This window comes from Lottia gigantea (genome assembly GCF_000327385.1).
Source record: "Lottia gigantea unplaced genomic scaffold LOTGIsca_76, whole genome shotgun sequence".
NCBI classification, from domain to species: Eukaryota; Metazoa; Mollusca; class Gastropoda; family Lottiidae; genus Lottia; species Lottia gigantea.
Window position 1 is genome coordinate 474,089 of NW_008710536.1, and position 22,609 is coordinate 496,697.

At 30.7% G+C, this 22,609-nt stretch overlaps 3 protein-coding genes across 3 annotated transcripts in view; 1 reads left to right on the forward strand and 2 right to left on the reverse strand.

The window, feature by feature from the left end:
- Window positions 1-265: 265 nt before the first annotated feature.
- LOTGIDRAFT_95501 (hypothetical protein) lies at window positions 266-2,627 on the reverse strand (the record flags this gene model as incomplete). The annotated part of the gene is made up of 5 exons (XM_009066400.1): window positions 266-393; window positions 634-839; window positions 1,255-1,356; window positions 1,624-1,871; window positions 2,442-2,627. Coding segments are annotated over 5 exons (870 nt in total), but the record flags the coding sequence as incomplete, so codon positions are not given.
- An 8,994-nt stretch (window positions 2,628-11,621) lies between these two features.
- On the forward strand, window positions 11,622-14,892 carry LOTGIDRAFT_236169 (hypothetical protein; the record flags this gene model as incomplete). The annotated part of the gene is made up of 6 exons (XM_009066401.1): window positions 11,622-11,754; window positions 12,316-12,371; window positions 12,824-12,945; window positions 13,339-13,480; window positions 14,015-14,092; window positions 14,539-14,892. The coding sequence occupies 6 exons, from the start codon at window positions 11,622-11,624 to the stop codon at window positions 14,644-14,646; spliced, it is 639 nt and encodes a 212-aa protein (XP_009064649.1). The 3' UTR covers window positions 14,647-14,892.
- Window positions 14,893-18,670: 3,778 nt separating this feature from the next.
- The window catches only part of LOTGIDRAFT_236170 (hypothetical protein), a 25,433-nt gene continuing 21,494 nt past the window's right edge, over window positions 18,671-22,609 (reverse strand). Inside the window, exons 15-22 of the mRNA XM_009066402.1 lie at window positions 22,494-22,589; window positions 22,116-22,305; window positions 21,769-21,870; window positions 21,236-21,441; window positions 20,669-20,860; window positions 19,975-20,090; window positions 19,447-19,631; window positions 18,671-18,860 (exon numbers count right to left, since the gene is read on the reverse strand). Of these exons, the coding sequence (XP_009064650.1) occupies window positions 18,797-18,860; window positions 19,447-19,631; window positions 19,975-20,090; window positions 20,669-20,860; window positions 21,236-21,441; window positions 21,769-21,870; window positions 22,116-22,305; window positions 22,494-22,589 (1,151 nt within the window). The 3' untranslated portion in view covers window positions 18,671-18,796. The remainder of the gene's footprint in view (window positions 18,861-19,446; window positions 19,632-19,974; window positions 20,091-20,668; window positions 20,861-21,235; window positions 21,442-21,768; window positions 21,871-22,115; window positions 22,306-22,493; window positions 22,590-22,609) is intronic.

Consider the following 22,609-nt stretch of genomic DNA (forward strand, 5'->3'; position numbering starts at 1 on the left):
AGATGAAGTGGAATTAAAATGTTTTGATGTTACACGAACTGCCTTTCCAACCAGCATAGCAATTACAAACATAGTTATCTATGCTGAGACCATTGCTGCTTGAATTTGATTTCAAATCTGTTCTTAACGTCTGAATTTCTTCATGAGATCTTAAACATGACCTTCTTCCATATCTTAATAAGTTTTCTTGATATTTGAGTTCTTGCTGTTTCAGTACACATCTGCCATGACTATTACATAGACTTCTGCTGCAGTCAGTGTAAAATTTGGTGAGCTTCAAAACATATGGTCCTAATACATTGTTGACGTATGCTTGTAATATTGCACACTCTCCTGGAGTATGGAAATCACGGCTGCTTCCCCAAATTACAACCCCTGATGACCCTACGTCTCCTGGTAACTTGATAGCTAGGTCTAAATCTGCCTGAAAAAAAATAGTTGTGGTGTGACATACATCTCATTTTGGCTGTCTTAACTTGAGATCATCTCATCCTTGTTTACGTCCAAATGGAATTTCAGCTTCAAAATACTGATATTTTAACACTTTGGTTTAAAATAATAGGTCTGGGAAATTATTAAACTTTCAGCTAGGAATTATCTTTTAAAACAAGTAAGAAGACATTACAGTTACACTAACCTCATTAAAAAGATAAGTTCCACCATTTTGAACAAGTGTGTAAGGAAGAATTGGAGTGTTTGGTGGGGAGTATTTAGCTTTAACACGTACAGTTTCATTAACAATACTTGTTATAGTTGTTCTTCTAGCATCGGGTGGAGTTGATATTGAACTGTATATTCTAGGATATAGTCCTGTACTCTCCTGCCACAACCATCCTAATCTGAACATTTTTTTGAAAGAGTTCAATTTAGATTGAAAAATATGATAAACAAATTGCAAAGTATCACACCAAATTTCAGTTTGGGGTAATCAAGTCAAATTTTGATACCAAAAATTCAACATATTCCAGTGGTAAACTTTGAGACGGATTTTGCTAATGAAGTTAGTTCCTAATGGTTATAGAGATAGTCGAGAGTTATCTTTTCAATTTGTAAGAAAATTCTCATTTGATTTATTTGAACTTTGACTGTAATGATTTAACAAGAGCTTTCTTATACTTTTGTTACATTTCATAAGCAAGAATGTGTGTAAATGGACAGCTGAAATTGAGCTTTGTTATCAGCTGGTAAATTACATATTTTACTCTCAAACATGATCAATGGGTCCAGAGCAATAAACAAAATAGTGGTACTCACTGATCATTGCCTTGCTTTCTTGCTCGAGGAAAACCATAGTATCCCCAATATCCTCCTGGTCTTAATGTTCTAGCCATCTTTAAAGATGAATACCAAAAATTTCTACAACAAAAAATACAGTTATATAATACATAGACTCTCTGAACATGACTTGGTTGAAAAACTCAATAAGAGTGATAGCAGGTATATGGAACTACATGTTATTACCAGAGTAACAAAAGAGTATGTGCCCATAAAAAATACTTTTGAGATAGAAAATACGAAAAGAATAGGCTTGCACCATTGTCTTCCCTTCATTGCACATTGCAAGGCCTGTATTTATCAATTTCTAGTAGAACAATCAAATGTATCCCTTTAAAATATCTCTACCTTGCACTGTCATCAAACTGTTTTATAGCCTCTAGTTTGATTTGTGTTGTATTGGTCCAATCTGGGTGCTGTTTTTTAACCAGTTCTATTGATAATTCCTGGTATATTCTTAAGGAATCATAATTATCACCAAATAATGGTCTCCAGGCTTCAAAATCAAACACTGCTACACCTTGGAAATCTTTATCTGGTATTGCTTCAACAATATCTTTGTATAATTTTGACAAATGTAAACTTAGGTTACCCAACTGAAAATGTGAAAATATTAATGTTCAATTGTGCAGGAAAAAAACAGACTACATATAAAAAGTGTAAAAATAAGTTGACCCCTTCCTTGCCATTAACTTATAGCAAGGAAACAATTTTTTTAAGATGCTTTATGGTAAAGAAGTGGTGGAAATGCAAATGGTTCAATATTAGTGCATAATATAAGGAAAACTAAATGACTTGTCTGAGCAAATCAAAAAGTTTTTTGATTTTTTATTATATTTAAGTGAATTGGAATTTCAGACTCAAAAGAGTAAAAGTACTATAGTTTTAGAATGTCTTTGCATTGATAAAAAAAACAATCTTTTGTAAGTTTACATTGAAAAGAAACACATTCCGCTCCTAGAAATTTCAACCCAAAAGTCTAAAATTTTGTTGAATATTTTGAAGACAGAATGTGTGCTCATGCTTATATTTGTATCAACACAAAGAAATTCTAAGAATGACAGTACTCTTTTGACTTTGAGGCTCCTTTTTCTATTCTCATAAAAAAATGGGAAAAATGAAAAAAAAAAACTTTTACTTTTCTCAGACAATAATTGATGGCTTACCTGAGGGATTCCTCCATTATTTATATGACCTTTTGAAATGGAAGGAAAGTCACCAGTTTTATAAAATAAAGAAATGACATCTCCAACAAATTGTCCACCAGAATTGTCAAGAATAGCATACTCCGACAAATTGTGAACACATCTATTAGACGGTTTATTCCAAATGACAACAAACGGTCTATCAGGTATGACAGGCGGCCCAGTACATCCGCCTCTGTCTCCAAATTCTAATGGAAGAGCAATGACAGCACAGAAACAACAAAATATAACTAAATTTTGTCGTAGATTCATCTTAACATTTTTTTTACTTTCGTTTTTATGACAGATGTCACATGATAATTGTTACTTCCGGCCTAGGAATCAGACCACAACTAACTACTAGGAATCAGACCACAACTAACTATCTTATTTGCTAATTTGGAGAAAAATAATTTAAAAAGTTTTTGTAAAGACATCTTTTAACCTAAAATATCAACACCACAGATAAAGAAGTAAAAAAAAAGAAAAGAAAGAAAGAGAAAATGTGTAATTTAGTCTATTCATTTTATTTCTTTTTTCTACATCACAAAATATTTTCAGTGTTAAAATAGTGCTCAATACATCAATTGTACAGAGATATAGAAATATTAAATCAGAATGAAAAAATAAATAAAACTTATTCATGACTGGAATAGAAAACAAAGGTAACTGAATTTCGTTATTTCAAAACAAAATCTATGCTCCATTTTTTACGTAAGGAAAAGTTAGTTGATTTTCATTTGTTCTGGACAGAATGTATTAAATTCACATAATATAAAATATAGTTCTATCACTTTCCTTTAAACACCATGAAAAATAATTCTGACACTACTAAATCTAAATGCAAATAAAATATGAAATCATAATATTTTGTAAGGACTAAATTTCATGGGTTGGCCTATCTAGAAATTCCACGAACATGATGCCACAAAAATGAGATTTCATAGTACATAAAATTCAAACTCTCTAGATTAAAATGGCTTACATTACAATGAGATCATTAATTGAAAAATTACTATGTACACTGACATAGGGTTTCACATAATGACATAGCAGTTGACAACTTGGTTCTCAGTCTTGAAGAATCTTCTCAAATGAAAGTTAATTATCATTGCTTCTGACCAATCTACCTTAAAATAATAAATAACTGTAAAAACAAGACCCTGTTTTTAAAAAATCCTTGAAATTCAAATTAATCTTGATTGTGACCTATCATGACAAATTATATAAATTATGAAATTCATGACCAAATATATACATAATGATCTGTCATGAGAAAATCTATGCTTAGTGATAATTGTTACTTGTCATGACAAATTATCTAAATTTTGAAATTCATGACCAAATCTACACTTAATGATCTGTCATTACAAAATTCATGCTTAGTGATAATTGTGACCTATCATGACAAATTATAATATAAATTATGAAATTCATGACCTATCATGACCATCAAATATATACCTAATGATATGTCATGACATATTTCATGCTTAGTGATAATTGTGACCTATCATGACAAATTATATAAATTATGAAATTCATGACCGATCATGACCATCAAATATATACCTATTGATCTGTCATCACAAAATGTATGCTTGGTGATAATTGTTACTTATCATGACAAAATATATAAATTATGAAATTCATGACCTAATCTATTCCCTAATGAACTGTCATTACAAAATTTATAATTTGTAATCTATTTCGTCAAAATCTATACATGACAAAATTTAAACTGTATAGCATATCATAACAAAATCGTAAATATCATGACACATATGTCCTATTTCTCTAATGTATTATTACATTAATGTTACTGTCCTTGTCACTTGTGAAGGCACAATTACAAAAAAATAATAATAATAAATAAAATCTGTATATACATGATTCGGCTATTTACAATTGTGATAAGATGCGTCTGGTTGTTTGTGTCAAATCTGACTACATCCAGGCTTGTTTTCTGCCATGTGGCTGAAATATAAAAAATAGAAACAAATAAAACAAACATTCTACTATGTCAAAGGTAATGGATATTAAGCAACCTTTGTTTCAGATAGTTTAAGCAGTAACAAACACATAACAAGGTAGACTTGTATAATTTCAGTTACGCAGTCTATCTCTAAACAGAAAGGACTTAAAACTGCTGCTGGATAGAAGTTCCAAAAATTGGTTGAAAATATTTGTATTGCAGAACTTCAATTCACCTAAAATACTTTTATAAGGTATTTCGTTGTGGTGAAAGTATTTAATTGTCTGAATATTTGCTGCACACCAAACCAAAGAGCACATTTTCAGCTGTCTGTATCACTTCTCAGAATTACAATCGGATGACCTGTTTCCCTACAGTCTAAACTGTCATTGTATGTTTCTATTGTAGGAGCCAGTCAAGCAAAAGTTGTGACAACTAATTTTTTTTAATATGTGCCTTTTATAAAATGAAATACTGACCCTATCTGTGTGACCTGCTAATCTCATTCTCTGGGTTTCCTGTTGTAATAATTCATCATATTTCATTTCTTCTTCTTTTTCTCTCCTTAATTCTTCCTCTAATAATTTACGTGCTGACACATCACGTTCTCTTCTAGCTGTGGCCTAAATAATTAAACACAAATTAAAGCAATAAAATTTTAATGCATTTTTACAGTTTCGAAATAAGAACATTTTAGAGTTTTTATCAAAACAGAAAAATCAAATGAAAATTCTATGTGCAGTTCTCCAGCAATTAAAATCGAAGACAAGATTGTTGTAGTTTTCATTATTCAGATACCCATGGGAATATCAGCATATAGATTGCCATAGTGCCCTTTAATTGAATTGCAGAAGTGGACCTGAGATTCTGATAATGACAACTAAAAGTTAAGTCTTTCAGCTGGTAAAACAAATATTTAGATGATTAAAGCACTTGAACAATACAGATCTATGTTTACCTGTTCTTGAAGGTCAAGTTTAAAAGCTTTCCTAGCAGCAGTCGCAGACTCTTCTTCACGATGTGATAGTTGATTAGCTAATTCTATCTCACGAACTAATTCTTCACGTTGTTTTATAGATTCCTCTTGTTGGTAGCGTAACTCTTCTAACTTATCTATGATCTGATCTTGTCTAACAGCCAAGACTTCTCCCATCAATCTTTCTCTAGCTTGTTTTTCTCTTTCCCACTCTGCTTCGCGTTTCTGCCATACACGAGCAGCTTCATCCCTGGAAATATCAAACCACTCTATATAAATATATTTTGTTTCGTACTTTTTCTCTGTGTAACTTCACTCTTACTTTAATCTGAAGACATTTATATTGATGGTATCTTCACATGCTCAACCAATTAAATTATTTATTTAATAAAAAGTTACCATGTATAAGTCTAACATACGTGATGTAACTTTTGTTTTCTAAAAAGAGATAGAAATAAACCAAAAGAAACAGGCAAACAAGTTCAACATACTGATATAACATGTCTAATTCTGCCTCTCTTGTTTTCTCAACTCGAATCTGATCATCAATGACTTGTTTCATCCATTGTGCATCTGCTCGTGCTTTCTCTTGTCTTGATGTCTGAACTAAATGTTCTTCTTTCTCTTGTTCTATCAAATCTTGTAATAATTTTCTGTCTTCTTCCTATAAAAATAATTCAAACATCTCATAAAAGCAAATGGTTGTCCACAGCTTTCATACTACAATTGAATATTCAGAAATTCGACTTTCATCTTCATTTTTACGTTTGTGTATACATCAAAATTGGTTAAAGCTGTAAATTTTATTGCATTTACAAGCGAATGTGATCGCTCTGGAATCTATCCAGATATGGGCACATACAAAATGAGAAAACTACACTGTACTTACTAGTTCTTCCTGTATGAGTTTAGATTTTCTCATTAACTGAGTTTTATGTTGACGTAATAATATTCGACTGAAATAGATAGCATCATTTTAAATATCTCTAAATCAAAAATCACCATATGTCATCACAAAATAGTCCAAACAATTGTTGATTATGGTTGCGCCCATTAAAAACACATGGTAAATGAAATTAGTTTGGTGCTTACTGACATACTTTTTGAATGAAAAAACAGTTATAAATAACTACTCAAATACTATTCAAGGGTATATATGGAATGCTTGCTTCAAAATAGTGGTTCACTCTGCTATAAAAAACCCAATATGGATGCTTGAAGGGCTAGAGAACTGTACTTGTTACAAAAGCAATTTTCTTTAGTCTGGAATCACAGATACAGTTTCATTTACAACTTGAGTGTGTGAGGCACAACCTTACCCAAAATCTTGTTTTTTCCTCTGTTCTTCCTTCAATCTTCTACTTTCTTCCAGCTTTTCTAAATTCCACTGTTCTAATTCTAAACTTTCTTGTTCATTTTTAATTCTTTCACTCTGAAACAAATGGAATGAAACAGAGTTTACCTTAAATTTTACAGCCATCTTGGGAAAATGAAGACAGGCAATGCAATATAGTCAGAGTGTGCAATGGAGGAAATTAGCTAGGACAGCAACATTGTATTCTCTTTTTCTTCAACTTTCTTTTCTTACCTAAAAAATATTTTGCCATTATCTAAAAAAAAAAAACAATTCTTTAAGTTCAGTTCCTATCCAAAAAAAATAATTTTAAAGATCTCCTTTAAACCTGATAGAGAATTAAAAATTGAACTTTGTAACTGGTATAATCCCTTTAACTAACCTCAGATTCTCTCTGTCTTAGCTCTTTCATTTGATCCTCTAAAACTTGTTTTAATTTCTTCTGATCTTGTAGTCTTTTCATTTCTTTTTTTCTCTCTTCTTCTAAAGCTGCTTGTCTTTTTTCTTCTTGTAGTCTTTCAAATTCCTTTTCCTCTAGTCGTGCTGATAATAATTTCTGAAAAACAAGGATTTTCACAATTATAAAGGAGAAAAGCAACATATTCCAATTGGGTGTAGGTTGTAGCTCAGTTTAGATATTGTGTTAAAAACGTAAGTACAGTGGAGCCTCGTTTATTGCCCAATCCCAGTGGTAAGGCACTTTTCCCTGTGACTTGCATCACTGACAGGGGGTACTGACCTGCATCACTGATGGGAAGTACTGACCTGCATCACTGATTTGAAGTAACTAGGTAAGAAAAGAAAAATTAAATCGTTACCTCCTCTTGTTCAACTATCTGATCTGACCATTTATTGATAACATCTTCTTGTTGTAGTTCAGATTCCACTTTTCTTAAATCTGGATTATTTTGTTTCCAATGTTCATATAATTTTTCTTCAGCTATCTACAATAGTATAATCATTATGACTTTATTTTCAATTATTCATAAAAATTAGATGTTGCTGAATTTTCACCTCATCCAGTGCTTTTGTAGTATCAATTTTATGTTTCTATTACAACCACTCTTACATAAAATTTCATAAAAGTGTAATTTCAGCAAATCTTTCTTAACTAAAAGCTTTTAGGAATAGTTATTGCTTGAAGAAAGAGACAAGCCTCCATTGTCACAATGCTGTTAAATGGGTAGACCGCATTATTAAATCACTTAATAGTGAGCCAAATATTCGCAATGCTTTATCTCTTGTTATTCTTGATCAAGCAAAACTGCCAATTTATTCAGAAATGTGATTGCTGAAATTCGCTTCCCTTATATGTTGATGTGGGCGGGACTAGCCAAATGCATGATGACATATTGTACAGACGACCAATTGATTGGTTGAATTCACTTTGCCCCATTTTGATTGACAGGTTGGAAGTGTCAAAGCACAGTTAACAAACCTGTTTGCGTTTTTCTTCTCTTGCACTTTTTAATCCTTCAACCCTGTCCTTCATGTCTTCCATTCTACCATAATTGTCTATAGATAACCCTCTTAATTCAGCCTGAAATCATTGGTTATTTTTTCAAATTTTTTTGGAAAAGAATATCCTTTTAGATTAATCTGTACAATTCAAATCTACTTGCAATTACAATCAATTTCATAATAAAAAGGTTTTTCACAAATCTTGCAGGAAAAATGGTCAGCTTAGGTTGTTTTTGGTTTTTTTTTGTAAACCCAACATGACCAAGTATGTTATTGGGATGACCAAGTATGTTATTGGGTTTAATATCAGTTCTATTAATCATAAGTAAATTCTGTTTGGAACAGACAAAAGATTTTGAACTTTGCAACTTTGACAAGAAACTTATGATAATTGTTTACACATTTGTTTTTACAGCCAATAGGGCTAAATTGAACTATATCCATATCACTTAGTAGAATCAATATTCAATGCCTTGAACACATTCAACCACAAATCTGTTACCTGATATGCTTTGGTTTCTTTATCTAGCAAATCAGCTAATAAAACTCTTCTTCTACGTAGATTTAAAGCTTTGCTGTCTTTTTCCACATTAGATTTATATGCATCCATGCTATCAAATTAAATTCAATAAAAATATCTAAACAACATTCTGGTTTATTCAGAAAAGAATATTTTCTGGCTTCAGGAATAGAAAGAAGGAAAGAAAAAATTATATTTTACGAGGATAACAACCCTTGGTTCACAAAAGATACTTTCTACAAGATAATCCTTGGTCAAACCCCATGGCATCAGAGATCTTTCCTGGATTATCAATTCTTTAAGAGAAAAAAAGAACAAAAGAAGCAACCACTTTTTACAGGGAAAAACAATTTAAATTTTGCTACTGCTCATCCTGATAATAAAGATGATGCACAAACTGAATGAAACTCTTCATTTTGAAAAGCAATACAGGCAGCTGAAAGTATGTAAAAGTTGAACAACCTGTCTTGAAATACTTTATCAGATGTCCATGTTTCTTGTTTAGCAGCCTTCACATTATTTTTACTGAAGTAATCAGCAGTATTATGCCACTTCTGACGGAAATCTTCTTCATGATTTCGTCGTTTTAATATGGCTTTCTCATAAATATTCTTCCTTGTTGTCCAATAACATGGCATTGATGGTAGCGCCATATCTTGACTTGGCTACAACAGAAATAGGAATATTATTAGGATCGAAGTTCATCCAGATATGTCTTTTACGAAAGATGAAATTCTAACTAAGAAATTAGTGAAAATAATTCACAATACAGCATTAAAGCAATGGGGAAATTAATGGCAATAAGCTTAATGTCCTGGCTGAGTAACAAAAAAAAGTGTCCTTCTTTTGAAGAAATTATATGTAAGATTTGAACGACATATATCACCATAAATATAATGATTTTTTACGTAAGATTTGAGTGAAACTTGGATCATGTTTTTACTGTTACTGTTAGAGAGGAATCTACAACAATTCGTGATTTATCACAGGTAGCAAGAGTCTTCTTTTATTTCAGACTAGCATTGATGAAGAAATAAATTTGAATTTTTGGAGTGAAGCAAGACCGGTCATGTTTGTTTTTCACACTTTGGAATCTTAAGCATATCTTAATATAAATTTATGATCTTGATCGCGTATGATAGAAATGGGCAAATCAGGATAGAGAGAAGATTTACTCAAAGCAAAAAGGAAAATAACAAACCTTTTGATTAATTCCTGGGCCTAAATTCTTAAGTTTAAGTTTTATGTTACGAATGTCAACAAATTCGAGAAATGTCATACGCCTGCGCACCGGAAGTTGTCAATATGGTCCCAAACCAAATTGCTACTAAAAAAAAAACACTCAAAAGTGGCCAGACATAAAAAGTTATTCCTTTGCTACAAAGATTTGTTGCAGTGTTGTTCGAAATTTAAGAAATGACTAAGGGAGAGGGGGGGGGGGGGCAAATAGTTATCATAGAGATTATAAATATCACATAAAACAGAAATTGAAAGTAGGTGCAGCTGGTGACGATTTGACTGGTGACGTCTAAATGGATGCATGATCGTCCTAAACGGCTCAATGCACAAAACTTCTTGTTCACGAGAATTTACCATTTTTTACTGATGTATATTTATATTTATTAATACTTACCGCAACACAAACGACATAACTGTGAGTCTATATTATAACAGTTTCAAGTGCATCGAGCATTTAACATAATGATGACAAACATATTATGGTAGAAATCTAGTTAGTTAAAGTACACAATAAGCCTTACATTGTAATGTAACATTACAAAATGTTGAATTTAAAAAGCTTTTTTGAACAGTTCGGTTTTCCAGTTTTTCTTGAATACATCAAACGATGAACTTGATTAATTAGAGTAATACTTCATCTTAGAATGAACATAAAATTTGAGTTCTCGAAATGGTCAATATGAGTATATATTCAACAGTTAGCTTACCTGGTGACTGGTGTCACCAGAATCCCTGTAAAATCTGGAAAATTCATAAAACTCAAATTCAAAGTAATTATTGATAAAAGCTTAATCTTGATATTAAGCTTGCAACAAGTTGAAATTCAATAATCAATGTTACAGCTTGCAATGGGTTGAAATTCAATTATCAATGTTACAGTTTGTAATGAACAGCTTACGGTACTTAATTACTATCAATGATAAATTTGCATAATAAAATTGTTATTAAATAATAAGAATTTAAATTTGAATGTAAATGATTAATTTTATGGTTCTATGGCTACGAATATTTTTATTCATGAATTAGAATTCAATTATGATATATATGTCATTAGCCCCACAAATCTTCCCATAACTGTTCCTTGAATGAGATATATACAGGCGGAATATCTGCACATTTGCGATGTTACTTTTTAATGGAGTTTCTTCAATCCATTACTAGATTACTAGTTTTCTTTTCACAATGACAAAATGAGATGAAATGAATAGAAATTTATGTCCTACTTTTCTGCACATGTGTGCTTAAGAAAGCGGCACTATGACAAAATCCAAATGTTGGTAATATGAGCTGAACCATTAATGAGTTCATCAAGACATTCCTAGATATTTTTCAGTTCCAATACAGTTGAGGGGTGAACTTTTCCCATTTTTTTTTTATCATGCTGAAAATTCTCAAAATCTGTCAACATTTATCTGTATCAGGTCAGAGGGATGGTTAGGGCCAGATTTGTCAGACTAATATTTCATATGAATATTTTATACTTATATTATACACAGGCCCTGATGGACTTCTATCTATGGTGACTTCCAAACTTAAGCACTTAAGGTGCATATCCTTAGTGGATCTTGATGAAGTTATTGTTGGAAGTAAGAAAGAAAGAAAGATAGAAAAAAAAAACGCCATCTGCAGGAACCCTAATGTCTGCAGAAGGAATGAGCGGCAAGACTTTTTTCTCTAGAGATGGATGTTTGTTTCCAGAAATATCTTATGACAAGCTTATTCCAACAGCACCATTTTTAAAAGCAGCAAATCAAATCTTGCCTTTATTTGGTGAGTATTTTGACATTAAAGGTGGTATCCATGATAAATGTTTCTGTTTCATGGAATTTTTTTAAATTGAACTCCATTAGGATTGGAAACACTTTAGTTGGTGTCACTAGTTTGCCAAAATACCGGATTTGACTGCATTCTAATTAAATTACAATTTCGTTTCTTTTTTTTTTTTGGTTTTCTGATATTTTTCTTATCCATTGTAATCTAACAAATTTTTATTCTTAGTCCCATTTTAATGACATTTTTTTCAACCAATCAAGTGTATCGTGTAGACCCTTTTCTTAACATAATGAATTAAAGGATTGTGAAAGCTGTGGAGCTTACAATTACATTCTGTTTACAAAGATATAAACTATTATCAAATCAAATTGTGTGATACCGTATAAATGGAATCGTGATTTAATTATGTAAATTTATTTACTATATATAATTTGTAAGTACAATCGAATGTTATATGACATCACTTGATACATCTGTGCAATCTTGTAGGTGTTAGCTCATGATCAGCCACAGTGTTCAAAGGGTTAATATTTACAAACTGAACAATTTTCATTATAGATAGACTTGGCAGTGGATATATAATAGTGAAAAATGATGTACATGGCAATATCAAGGTAGAAAAGTTTTATTCATTGTGGTTATGAGTTATTGTCCTTGGTTTTTTTAGTATTTGAAGCAATATAATTGAAACAGTGCTGAACAAAATTTAAATGTTACTTGGCATAACTGTGAAATCCAGAATAGAGTTGACAAGGGACAAGGACAAGCCTTGTAATACTTACTGAAAGGAATTCAAAAACAATTTTCTAGCATTTGTATGTGTATCAAGAGTACTTATAGCTTCTGTATTTTCAGAAGAAGGGGGCATCATTCAGTCTAATTAAAATTAGACCAGACTTTCGCTCTGGTTTTTTTTTTATCAGCTTTTATTTTTTAATGTAGCAACTTAAGTTTGAGTCTTAACGACAGCTCTCAAATTAAGGTTCAAGAACGTAGATGTCGTTAGACCCTAACTGAAGTGGCTGTATAACACAAAACTTTATTATTTTGAATATGATAATTTTAGAAATTAGAACAAAAACAGTCAATGAATCCAGAGTTGTATGTTAGTTTAAATGCTATGTTAAAAGATGAAGCAACCAAAAAAGACAGTACTCAGGCCCAGTCAGGAGTTCTTTGGTTAAAAAGGTACATTTTTGTTCTCTTTATTATTTAATTTTAACTTTTGTAGTAAAGTTATAAGTTGAAAGGGGGTAATTTCAAATCGTTCTGTAGAGAGTACACACAGCGAGCTACATAACCTTAACATAACGTATGCTTCAAATCTTTTGTATATATATATATGTCAATTTATTTCATCTACGCTCAAGTGTCGAAAGGGTGTACAGTAAGTTAGCTGCCTTGGTATAGGTCACAATTATATCTTCAGATTCCTTTGTGGTTAGCAAGGAAAAGATTCCCCATGTGCAACAGGTTGTGCTGATTAAAGATCCTTTGATAATTCCTACTTTGTCTGACTTCACTTTGCCCTAGTAGGAACAGAAAAGTATAGCCCAAAACACTATTTCCTGCTTTTTTCAGAGGTATAGATTATTTTTGTACTCTTTTTGAGATTCTGATGTCAGACAAAGAAGAAAGCACATATTTAGAACCATGTCTAAAAGCAGCATATACACAAGTCTTAAAACCTTATCATGGGTTTATAGTCCAGCAAGTATTTTCTGTAAGTAGGACTTAAATAACTATATAAAGTAATGTTTTCATGATCTAACTGGTGTCAAATAAATATATAAAGTAATGTTTTCATGATCTAAGCTATGTTAAACAACTATATAAAGTAATGTTTTCATGATCTAAGCTATGTTAAATAACTATATAAAGTAATGTTTTCATGATCTAAGCTATGTTAAATTACTATATAAAGTAATGTTTTCATGATCTAACTGGTGTCAAATAAATATATAAAGTAATGTTTTCATGATCTAAGCTATGTTAAATAAATATATAAAGTAATGTTTTCATGATCTAAGTTATGTTAAATAATTATATAAAGTTATGTTTTAATGATCTAAGTTATGTCAAATAACTATATAAAGTAATGTTTTCATGATCTAAGTTATGTTAAATAACTATATAAAGTAATGATCTAATTTATGTTAAATAACTTTATAAAGTAATGTTTCCATGATTTAAGTGATGTGAAATAACTATATAGTTATATTATTTAAAGTAATATTTTCATGATATCATGATATAGGTTCTGTCAAAATTATCACCATATAAATCTCAGTTTCTCATCAAGTTAAAGGAAGATAAATCTGTTGACAACGATTTAGTAAGTATTGATATAGAGGACATAGTCTTCTTAATATTTTCAGATATCCATATTACTTTTCACGATTGAAATCCAAAGTTTGGTTGTGTTGCAACATATCTCTGACGTTTTTCCCTTTATCAATTAAACTGCATATTTGGGACCAAGCAGGTCTGTTGATTTCGGAAATTCCCAACCAGACTTTCTAACAAATCGTATACAAATTTCCATCAAGAATGCATAAAAAATTCTGAAAATATATACAAATTTGCAGAGATGTCCCAAAGATTGAAACGGTAGTTAGTCATTTTGAAGCTCCAATCAGACATGACATGACTGGCAAATACAGATAAATCAGCAGTCCTGGACCAAGATTGTGTCTTTTTATCACCTATTTGTACCCCTAGTCTTGTGAGGCTGGCACAGCCACTTTGGATGATACTTACAATGATATGCTTTTTTTAAAGGTATATGATGAAATGGAAGTCTACATCAAACTATTAAGGTCAAATATTGTGGTATTAAATGATATATTAAAGGAAAATGGTTTAGAATCAGATGATAAAACTGATTAGAATTAGTAGGTATACAATACACATCATCGTGATATGGGGAAATTAAAGTTTTATTTTCAAGGTTTCTATATGTATTAATTTATAACTTTATAACTGTGATATTTGGTGATATAGTTGATAGAAGTGGTTATTGTCTTATAAATAGTTTCTAACAATTTCAGTGAAAAAATTGATATAACGTATACTAGCAACTTCCATAATAGCTATTGCCAAGTATCTATTCATGACGTTGCGATACGACACCCGTATCGTGGCATGTCTTATCGCGATACATCAATTCACCGATATATATCGTGCCAGCACTAGTTCCTATTATTGATATTACATGTATATGATACCGGTGAAATTTTACTTTTGTATTTAAATGAGATTTAATGACTTTTAAGAAGCACATATTATAACAAAACACATGATACATTGCTAGGGAGTTACTTACTTCTTAAAAAACTGAACACATAACATTTTGACACAAGTAATATTTGTTGTATAACAAGAAATGAATAAAAAGTATTCATTTGAATGGAACACATTATAATTACTTAATGTGCTGAAATGTTATTTGAATTGAACACATGATAATTACTTGTGCTGAGATGTTAATATGTGCTTGTTTTAAGCCTTGTGTTTTTATCATGTGTTTTTATATTTGCTTCAATAAAAGGTTAATGATAATGGCAAAGTGGAATATAATTAATGCATTTTTTTAGAATAGTATGCATTATATTTTAAATAAGAATATCAATGCAAACCCTGCATATGTACAAAAGAGTTAAAATATAGTCAGATGAATGAGGTTTTTTTATTCTGATTCATGAGTTTTTTTCCTATTTTTTAAGATTTTTCCCCCTGTTTTGTTAAGATTTGTTTGTGTTCATATTTATTTTTTTTATTGTACACCAGGCCAGTAGGGTGAAGCAAAATTTTTTTAAGCATCTAGGTTCGATATTTAAAAATAAACTGAAACATTTCACTTTAGTTTGAGGTAGTTTCAGTGAGTAATGAACATAATATAAGAATTGCTAGTTTCTATCACTATCTATTCTACCCAGAAACAAAGTTTTCTGTTGTAAATCGGACATAGCTGGGCACAAAAAATTTTGCTTGCTTCAACGTCATTGTGATTGCAATTGCATTGTTGTCTTATTTCTTCTTTGATATTTTTGTGCCTTATTATACGCCCACATAGAAATGTAGACGTATATTGCTGTCGCCCCTGTCTGTCTGGCTACATTTTTATATGCCCACATGGAAATGTGGACGTATATTGCCGTCACCCCTGTCTGTCAGTCCATATTTTTTCTATGCACGATAGAGGCTACAGTTTTTATCTGATCTTGATGAAACTTAGTATGTATATATATTGATGAGATCTCAGTCAAGTTCGAATATATGGTAATAATCAGATGTAGTTTAGCTGATGAACGGTTACAGAGCTGTTGTCCTTGACTTAGTAAAAACGTATTTAATTTGGTTTGTAGGCATGTTATAGGCTGTACTTGTATTCCAATCTTGATGAACCTTGGTATGCATGTATCTTGATCAGATCTCGGTCAACTTACAAATTGATATTAAACATATAAACCGTTTTAGAGTTATTGCCCTTGACTAACTAAGAATTGTTAAATTTGACTTGTAGGCATGATAATAACTACAGTTTTTATCTGATCTTGATGAAACTTAGTATACATGTATATATTGATGAGATTGCGGTCAAGTTCGAAATTGGTAATAATTGGATGTATGATTTCAGTGTTATTGCCTTTGACTACAGTTTTTATCCAATCTTGATGAAACTTGATATGCATGTATATATTGATCAGATCTCAGTCAAGTTGGAAATTGGTTATAATCAGATGAAAGGTTTCAGAGTCTTGCCCTTGACTTAGTAAAAACACATCAAACACTTGTAAGTTTGATACAGACTACAGATTTGATCTTGATGGGACTTGGTATGCTTGTATATATCGATGAGATCTTGGTCAAGTTTGAATTTGTAGAAATCTGATGAAAGAGTTTTGCTGTTGTGTGTATGTCAATGAGACCTTGTTCATGTTTGAATTTGATGATAATTTGATGAACTGTTTTGACTTTAGACTTATATATATCTTAAAGATTATTTGAAAATTCATTATTAAGCCACTAAAGTCTTTTTCATTTTGACAGCAGGTTCAATACACTTGCCTAATTGTTCAATATGGAAAGTCTTAGGCCCATGACCTTAAAATACCTTAAGCATTAACAACATCATACCTCTATGAATTATGCCTATGATATATTTAGCCTGCATGATTTTAGTTTCAGGATACCTGTTGTTTATCATATTTTTATCACTTGATTTAAGTGAAATGTTTGTTACATCATTTTACACTTGATCCATGTTAACTATTATTACAGAGTTTTTATCACTTGATCTAAGTTCATGTTATGAAACATAGTTTTATCATTTGATCTAAGTTAATGTTTATTACATAATTCTGTCACTTAATATAAGTTCATGTTTATAACTTTGATTTTATCACTAGATCTAAGTTATGTTTATATCTGTGGTTTTATCACTTTACATAAGTTTATGGTTAATACATAGTGTTTATCACTTGATCTAAGTTAATGTTTATATATAATTTTGGTTAATCTGTGGTTTTATCACTTGATGTGAGTTCATTTACAATGTTTTTTTTTTGACTTAACCTAAGCCAATGTTTTTTACATATTGTTTATCACTTGATCTAAGATCATGTTTATTACTTATCACTTTATCTAAATTCATGTTTATAACTATGGTTTTATCACTTGATCTAAATTCATGTTTATAACTATGGTTTTATCACTTGATCTAAATTCATGTTTATAACTATGGTTTTATCACTTGATCTAAATTCATGTTTATAACTATGGTTTTATCACTTGATCTAAATTCATGTTTATAACTATGGCTTTATCACTTGATCTAAATTTATGTTTATAACTATGGTTTTATCACTTGATCTAAATTCATGTTTATAACTATGGTTTTATCACTTGATCTAAATTTATGTTTATAACTATAGTTTTATCACTTGATCTAAATTCATGTTTATAACTATGGCTTTATCACTTGATCTAAATTTATGTTTATCACTATGGTTTTATCACTTGATCTAAATTCATGTTTATAACTATGGTTTTATCACTTGATCTAAATTTATGTTTATCACTATGGTTTTATCACTTGATCTAAATTCATGTTTATAACTATGGTTTTATCACTTGATCTAAATTTATGTTTATAACTATAGTTTTATCACTTGATCTAAATTCATGTTTATAACTATGGTTTTATCACTTGATCTAAATTTATGTTTATAACTATAGTTTTATCACTTGATCTAAATTCATGTTTATAACTATGGTTTTATCACTTGATCTAAATTCATGTTTATAACTATGGTTATGGTTATATGACAATGTTTTTTTTTTTTAACTTTACCTAAGATAATGTTTATTACACAGTGTTTATTTGTTTAACTTCCTCAGATTCATTGATATTCTTTGAATTACTTGTGGACCTGAGCACATCTTGAGATTTTTGGTACTGGTATTTTATTTAATATTATATAAAGATCTATTTTTATCTGCAATGTTGTTTTGTTTTTATGAGTTCCCATTAAAACGTGAATTGTCATCACTGTAGTAAGACTTCCGACCATATGCAGTGCTCGTACTTTACCTAAACTTTGACTAAAGTCGAACTTTAGGTATGCACTGGTCGATTTTTACGAAAGTCGTGCTTAAATTTGACTATCAAATGTAGAAAATGAAAGCCTTAATCCTAACTTTGTAAAGTTCGACTTTAGCCAAAGTTTGACTTTAGCCAAAGTTCAACTGCATACGTCCCTAAGATTTTGTCTTGAACTGTTTTTGAGTTATTTCCATCGACTTAAATCAAAATTCATCAACATCCTGGTCTCCATAAAGTATAGATATTTGATTGGATTTGATTGAGATGATGTTTGTATAAAAACGGGTTTAAAAACCAAATCACAATATTGAAGGTTTCAATGTATTTGTCCCATGGTCTTCAAAATACAAAACATTACATTTTTCAATTCTAAATTTTATTAGAAAATTTTATTTCAAGCAATATAAACTACTAATGGAAAGAATGAGGATTTTATCGATGAGTAAAGATACCTAAATCTGGAATATATTTGTATGGTTTCTTCCTATTTGGTCCCCTGAAAAATAAAACACATGAATCACATCAACGCCATTTCCAAAAGAAAGATACATTTATTCATGTTCTGCTGTTTAAATTCACCAAAGCAGCAATTCTCAGATCCAGGAGAATGATTGACTTCTGAATATTGACCAATCATCTTGAAATCAGCCACCATCTTTACCCACAAACACCTAAGACTCTCAGGCTAAGAGTATGTTATAAACAAAATTATTTAATGACTTGTGAGTATATATTTGACAAAATGGTTTTGATGTGTGCATGGGGTACTTGCAATGCAGACCAAAGATATCCTGAAAGATTGGCGTGGGGTCATTTTGTGTGGTTGTTTGTAGGAGGAGCTTAAGCTGTTCCAGCGGAATCATGCATTGCTACTTATTCAGTAAACATCTCAGGACTTTAGTATCACTGCACAGCCATTATAATCTGAAGGGAGAGTTACAACCAAGTTATTAGGGGAAAAGTTTGAGATTTCTTAAGTTTTTCTTTGAACATAAGAAATCTGCTACTTCAACTATCTAAAATAAGGTGGATTGTGTTAGTGTTTTAAGAAATTTTTTTACTACACTACATAGGCTACGTACCTGGCTAATCTGGTGAACACTTTCTCTTTAGGTATTTCAATAGGAGCTGATAAATCTTGAGTTTCAGTTTCAAGATAGATATCAAAACACATCAATAATCTTTGTAATTGATTGGATAATAAATTATCTTTACTTTTATCTTTAATTAATTCTGTATAATGAACATTTACTTCTTCTTCCAATTCCTTAACAGCGAAAAAAATAAAAAATAAATTATAACTTATTTTTGGATGAGATGGATGATATTGAGACTTATCTGGAGGTCTATGTTCACTTCAAGCACTTGTTAAATTATAAAGATTTTTCCACCTGTTCTCCAGTGAGAGATGTAGTTTTAAAGGGACAATAAAAAAAGGCCAAACTGCAGTTTAGGTTTACTGGACAGTTGACAAAAGTTAAGACTCATACTGATCAATACTGACTGTGCTTCTTTTATCACTTAGCTTGGGAACTAATAGATTTAAGATTTTACTTGTATCAAATTTGAAATACATGTTATATAAAATAAATATTTAATCATAAAGTTACCTGTATGTGGACATCAGTGGTAGCATTTCTGTCTGTTTGCCATGAAATACTAACAACAAACATTGGTGGTACTGTAGGATAATCAGCTGCTACAACAACCTGACTTATTAACTTGGCTGAAAAAAAAAACAAGATAATCAGCTTCTACAACAACCTGACTTGTTAACTTGGCTGAAAAAAAAAAGATAATCAGCTGCTACAACAACCTGACTTGTTAACCTGGCTGATAAAAAAACGAGATAATCAGCTGCTACAACAACCTCATTTCTTAACTTGGCTGAAAAAACAGTAAACCATATGCTGACATGTAACAAGATACTCAGAAACAACATGACTTGTTAACTTGACTGTAAATAAGGAAATATTCAGCTGCTAATGAGACTGACAAAGTTAAGATAATCAGCTGCTACAACAACCTATTAACATAATTTTAAACAAATCTTGAAAAATAAATTGTGCAGCTGCTACAACTTAACTTATTAACTTAGCTGTTAAATAAAAAAATAATCATCTGCTACAACCTGTCAAGTTGGCTTAAAAAAATTAAGATAAGAAGCTGAAAAACTTTGTCAACTTAACTGAAAAATAGATAATCACCCTCATGACTTGTTAACTTGACTGACAAATCAATTTTAAGATAAACAGCTGAAATATGTTTACAAACTAGACGTATCAATGTAGCTGATCAACTTACCAGACCCTCTTTCCATAGTAGCAACAAAATAGATATCAGTTTCTGATACTAAACTTCCTTCAATTATATTCCTGGTATAATCCAGACTACAGAAATCTTCATATGTTGACCGTTTCCATGATATTAAGCGACTGGATATTTTAGCTGGGAACATATCAATCAGATTACTACTAACTGGTATAGTATTTCTCTCTGTAACAGAAAAAAAATTTCTATTAGAAATTCTGTTGCATTATTTGGCAAGCCAGACATGATTGACTTAGGTTCAATATGTCCTGATCTCACCTTGGTCTTTAAATATCTGTGTATTATAGGCTTAAGCTCCTGAATCTACTAAATTTAAAGAAACAGATGAGCCATTTGGGGGGTTGGTTTGAAGGCTTAAATTTTGATTGTGAGCTGTGAACACTATTACTGATTGGCATAGCTAAAAAAAATCCCATTTCTGAGATTAATTCTATCCAAATGGCAATCCATATGTCAAGTACTACAAGTTGCAAAATAAATGAGGTTAACATGAAATGATGCCAATAGTTCTATATATAAAGAAATATCATCGTTACTTACCGAGTGAAGCCATTTGATGAAGTAACGCCAGTCGTGCCTTGAGTCTCTTTCGTAGTTGTTTGACAGTTTGTTGCATGTAGCCAGAGCTGACAGTACTTTTAACAGTGACTGGATTACCATCTCCTAGAAACTGTAAACCACCTAACCATTGTGTCCATTGATATGGTCTGCCTACTTGGTTTACATACTCACTAAAATCATGTAATCTGCAAACAAATAATAAACAAATTGCAAAATTTTAAAACCATTACATGAATGTAAATTTTTTGTCGCATTGTACATTTTTCCATTTAAATGAATTAAAAATCTTTACAAGCTCAAAGAGTTTGATCTAGAATTTTACTCATTAGTCTCACAATACCTCTCAATATCTCAAGAGTCCTATCATGTGGAAAACAAAATTTTGCAACAAAGTATTTGACCAAACATTTGAATGGTGGAATGTTTTAGTAACTGGTAACAATTTCTTCAGATCAAGGATGGCTTTGGGAATGTAACATCAGGCTCTGCATTTGAAATGAATTAAATCTTACCCCATTCTACGTAATTCATATTGATTGGCAGGATTCGGCGTATTGTTACCATGATCACCAGTATAGATCTCATTCAATATAGAATCTGGTGATAACAAATCTCTACAATTCAAATATATTATATTAAACTTGTGTATATGACAGAGTCAAAATAACAAAAATTACACAAGAGTCATTGATAACAAAGGTCAAGAAGGTGGAAATTACAAATAACAAATTTCCTTTTTTTTTACACGAGTCAAAAATTTCCTTTAAGCTGAAAATAATCTAGAGATTTTAAAGAATTTTTTCAACCTGATAACCTAACTTTGTGGTATAAACACATAAAACAAGTAAATATTACTTACGATCCAGAAATAGAGCTGTGTACACTTTCTAGACTAGGTAATACTTTCACATGAACTGTTATAATCTCTAGTTGTAAAAGGTAGGAGAAAGTCAGTAATAATTTACTTCCTTCTGTAATAATAATAATAAAAAGTGCTGTTATGTGTAGTTGTAAATTGTAGGAGAAAGTCAGTAATAATTCACTTCCTTCTGTAAATGATAATAATAATAATATATAAACATACTAACTTAAATATACCAAACTTGTGAATGGCCATTATCATGTTACAAATTCAATGTTAGAAGAAGCAGAAGTTTAGTTGCATTTAATGTACAATTAGTATATACTATACTGTACATGAATTCTTTTTAAATTTTTCAAACAGAAGTTATTATACCTTTACATAATATCTCCATGGCAACTGTAAGAGGATGTTTACGAAAAACTCTCTGTTTTTTATCAGATAATCTATCTTCTGTTGTTTCCTTCTTCTCTGAAAAACACAACATATGT